This window comes from Colobus angolensis, unplaced genomic scaffold, assembly GCF_000951035.1.
Source record: "Colobus angolensis palliatus isolate OR3802 unplaced genomic scaffold, Cang.pa_1.0 Scaffold668, whole genome shotgun sequence".
In the NCBI taxonomy this organism is placed as follows: Eukaryota; Metazoa; Chordata; class Mammalia; order Primates; family Cercopithecidae; genus Colobus; species Colobus angolensis.
Window position 1 is genome coordinate 49802 of NW_012120354.1, and position 2158 is coordinate 51959.

Here is a 2158-nt window from a genome sequence, read left to right on the forward strand (position 1 = left end):
ATATCAGGTAAGATATAACCATACTTCCTGGCGAGTTCAAGTCGTGCTTCAGGAAATTTGGCAGGATCCGCCAGGTACCCACGATTCTTTGCATCAGTGTAATACGGCACCAGTTCTTCTGGCGGAAGCATTCTTTTTGGAATGGGTTGTCCACGAAGAAAGAATGGAACAGGTTTGCATACAATGTCCAGACTTCTTGGATCATAGAAGGCTGTAGTAACAACACCACCATTTTTTTTCTATGGCAGCAATAGCCAGTTCTGAAGCCAACTGTACTTCAATATTAACTTTCGCCGTAAAGGTGTCAGCACCCTCCTCAACCAGTTGGACACCATAATCCCTTTTAAGTGGCTGGATGGTCACACCTCTCCCATTGACAAGCTGGGTTAAGTCAATAGGTTGAGTAGGATCAACACGACCCAAATCAATCAGATACTGCAGCCTATTGAGACTCAAAGGCTTATACTGGCGTCTGAAACTATGTCCTTCGTTAAACCCGTATTTTGGGATTCGGATGTAAAATGGAGTCTGGCCTCCCTCAAAGCCCAGGCGGGGCCGGGTTCCTCTTTGCCTTTCTCCTTTATGGCCTCTGCCACATTTTCTACCTCTTCTCCGACCTCTTGGTTGTCTCTCCGGTTTCTTGGAGCCAGGATTCGGCTTTAAGTTGGCTAGGCTCACACGCGGCAGGCCCTGGAGTAGGTCCAGGGCCCGGGCCCGACCGCCGTGCAAAGGACCGCTGTCTTCTGATATAAGGCTCAGGGACCCCAAAAATGTGATGGAGGCAGTTTGAAAAGCACTGAGCTTTAGCAGCAGGATGGCAAATGGGCCAGGGATGCTGGCTTAACCCTTCTCCCCATCACAGCTCTTTCCTGTATCACTTGCTGGAGTCTGTTCAGAGATGGGGCATGAGTTAGAGAGGAGGGGAGGAGTTCTGTGTTGCAAGGACATGCAGGTAGGAGGTTGCTGGACTGGTTCCCGGAGCCCTGTTGGTGGGTACGGGCCCTGAGGCTGCAGCCAAGGTGTGCAGGGCCTCATGAACTGTAGCTGGGCTGGGCCCTTTATCCCTGTGGGGCACGGTTTAAAGCAGGATAGAGCCTGACCTGCACTGGCTTTGGAAGGCTTCTCTGGGGAAAATGGACTGGGATTGGGGACACTGGGAGTTGCAAGACCTGTGAGGGGTCATGCCACATTTTGGAAAGTAGTTGGGGGCTTCATATAGGCCTGGCCTGGGTGGAGAAATGCTGATGCCCTTCCTATATCCCAGGGAAAATGAGGAAGCCCAGTGCTAAGAGCTGGCTGGAACTGAGCTGGCTGTTTGAGTAAGAAGGGTGTCCAGAGATGTACGACCTTGTGAAGGTCCTTCTAAGGACATGGCCCCAGGCCTTCCCAGAGGTCAGAGGCCCCGGGTTCTTGACCATATGGATGGACAGCCTCAGTCCCGGCTCTGCCCTGCTGGTCAGCCTCAGCCGACCATTTCCCGAGGCTCCATCACCACCAGGTCCGTCAACAGAGCCCAGGCTCCAATGCTGCCCCTGCCACTGACCACTTAGCCCTCTGGATGGAGCCAGTCCCCTCCCCTCCCAGACCTCAGCTTCCCCACCTATGGGAACAGGAGCTTGGCTCAGAGGTCTTCTAGCTCTCGCAGGTGCCTTTCCACTTTAAGAACCTGACATCCTGTTTGTCTGGTGGAAAAACCACGCTCCCCAGGACCCGTCCCACACCCCAGCCGACAGGACCCCAGCCGATGGGACATTTCATGTCTGTTGCTGATGCTCTTGCTGCCTCTTCCCATTCCCTCAGCATGCTGGCTGAACTTCCCATGGCCAGCACCTGTGAGTCTTCACTTGAGGCTTCTCTCTTGGGCTGCGCTGTCCAAATACAGGCGAGTTGGACATGCTGGGGAATTAACGCCCCTGAGGAACAGCCCTCAGTCATGATGACAGGACGTAGTGTGCAAGTGCTGCAGCTCCCCTGGGTGGGATAAGTCCAAGCCATGTGCTCTACGCTGGCCCCAGAGCCCCCAGGACAACGGCGTTCCAATTGCCCACAGTGGTAAGGGCTTGTCGACACCCTCTGTGCGGCTGCCTTTTCTGCTTTCCTTCCCATGTCCTGATTGATGTTTCCTGGGATCTCCCTTCAAATCTACTATCAGCACTGA

The 2158-nt window shown here is 53.9% G+C and overlaps 1 protein-coding gene across 1 annotated transcript; it reads right to left on the bottom strand.

Annotated features, from left to right (window-relative positions):
* Positions 1–2: 2 nt before the first annotated feature.
* On the bottom strand, positions 3–1803 carry LOC105500453 (39S ribosomal protein L15, mitochondrial-like; the record flags this gene model as incomplete). Its single annotated transcript, XM_011925955.1, is given in 3 exon segments — positions 3–236; positions 238–801; positions 1672–1803. Coding segments are annotated over 3 exon segments (930 nt in total), but the record flags the coding sequence as incomplete, so codon positions are not given.
* Between the last annotated feature and the right edge of the window lie 355 nt (positions 1804–2158).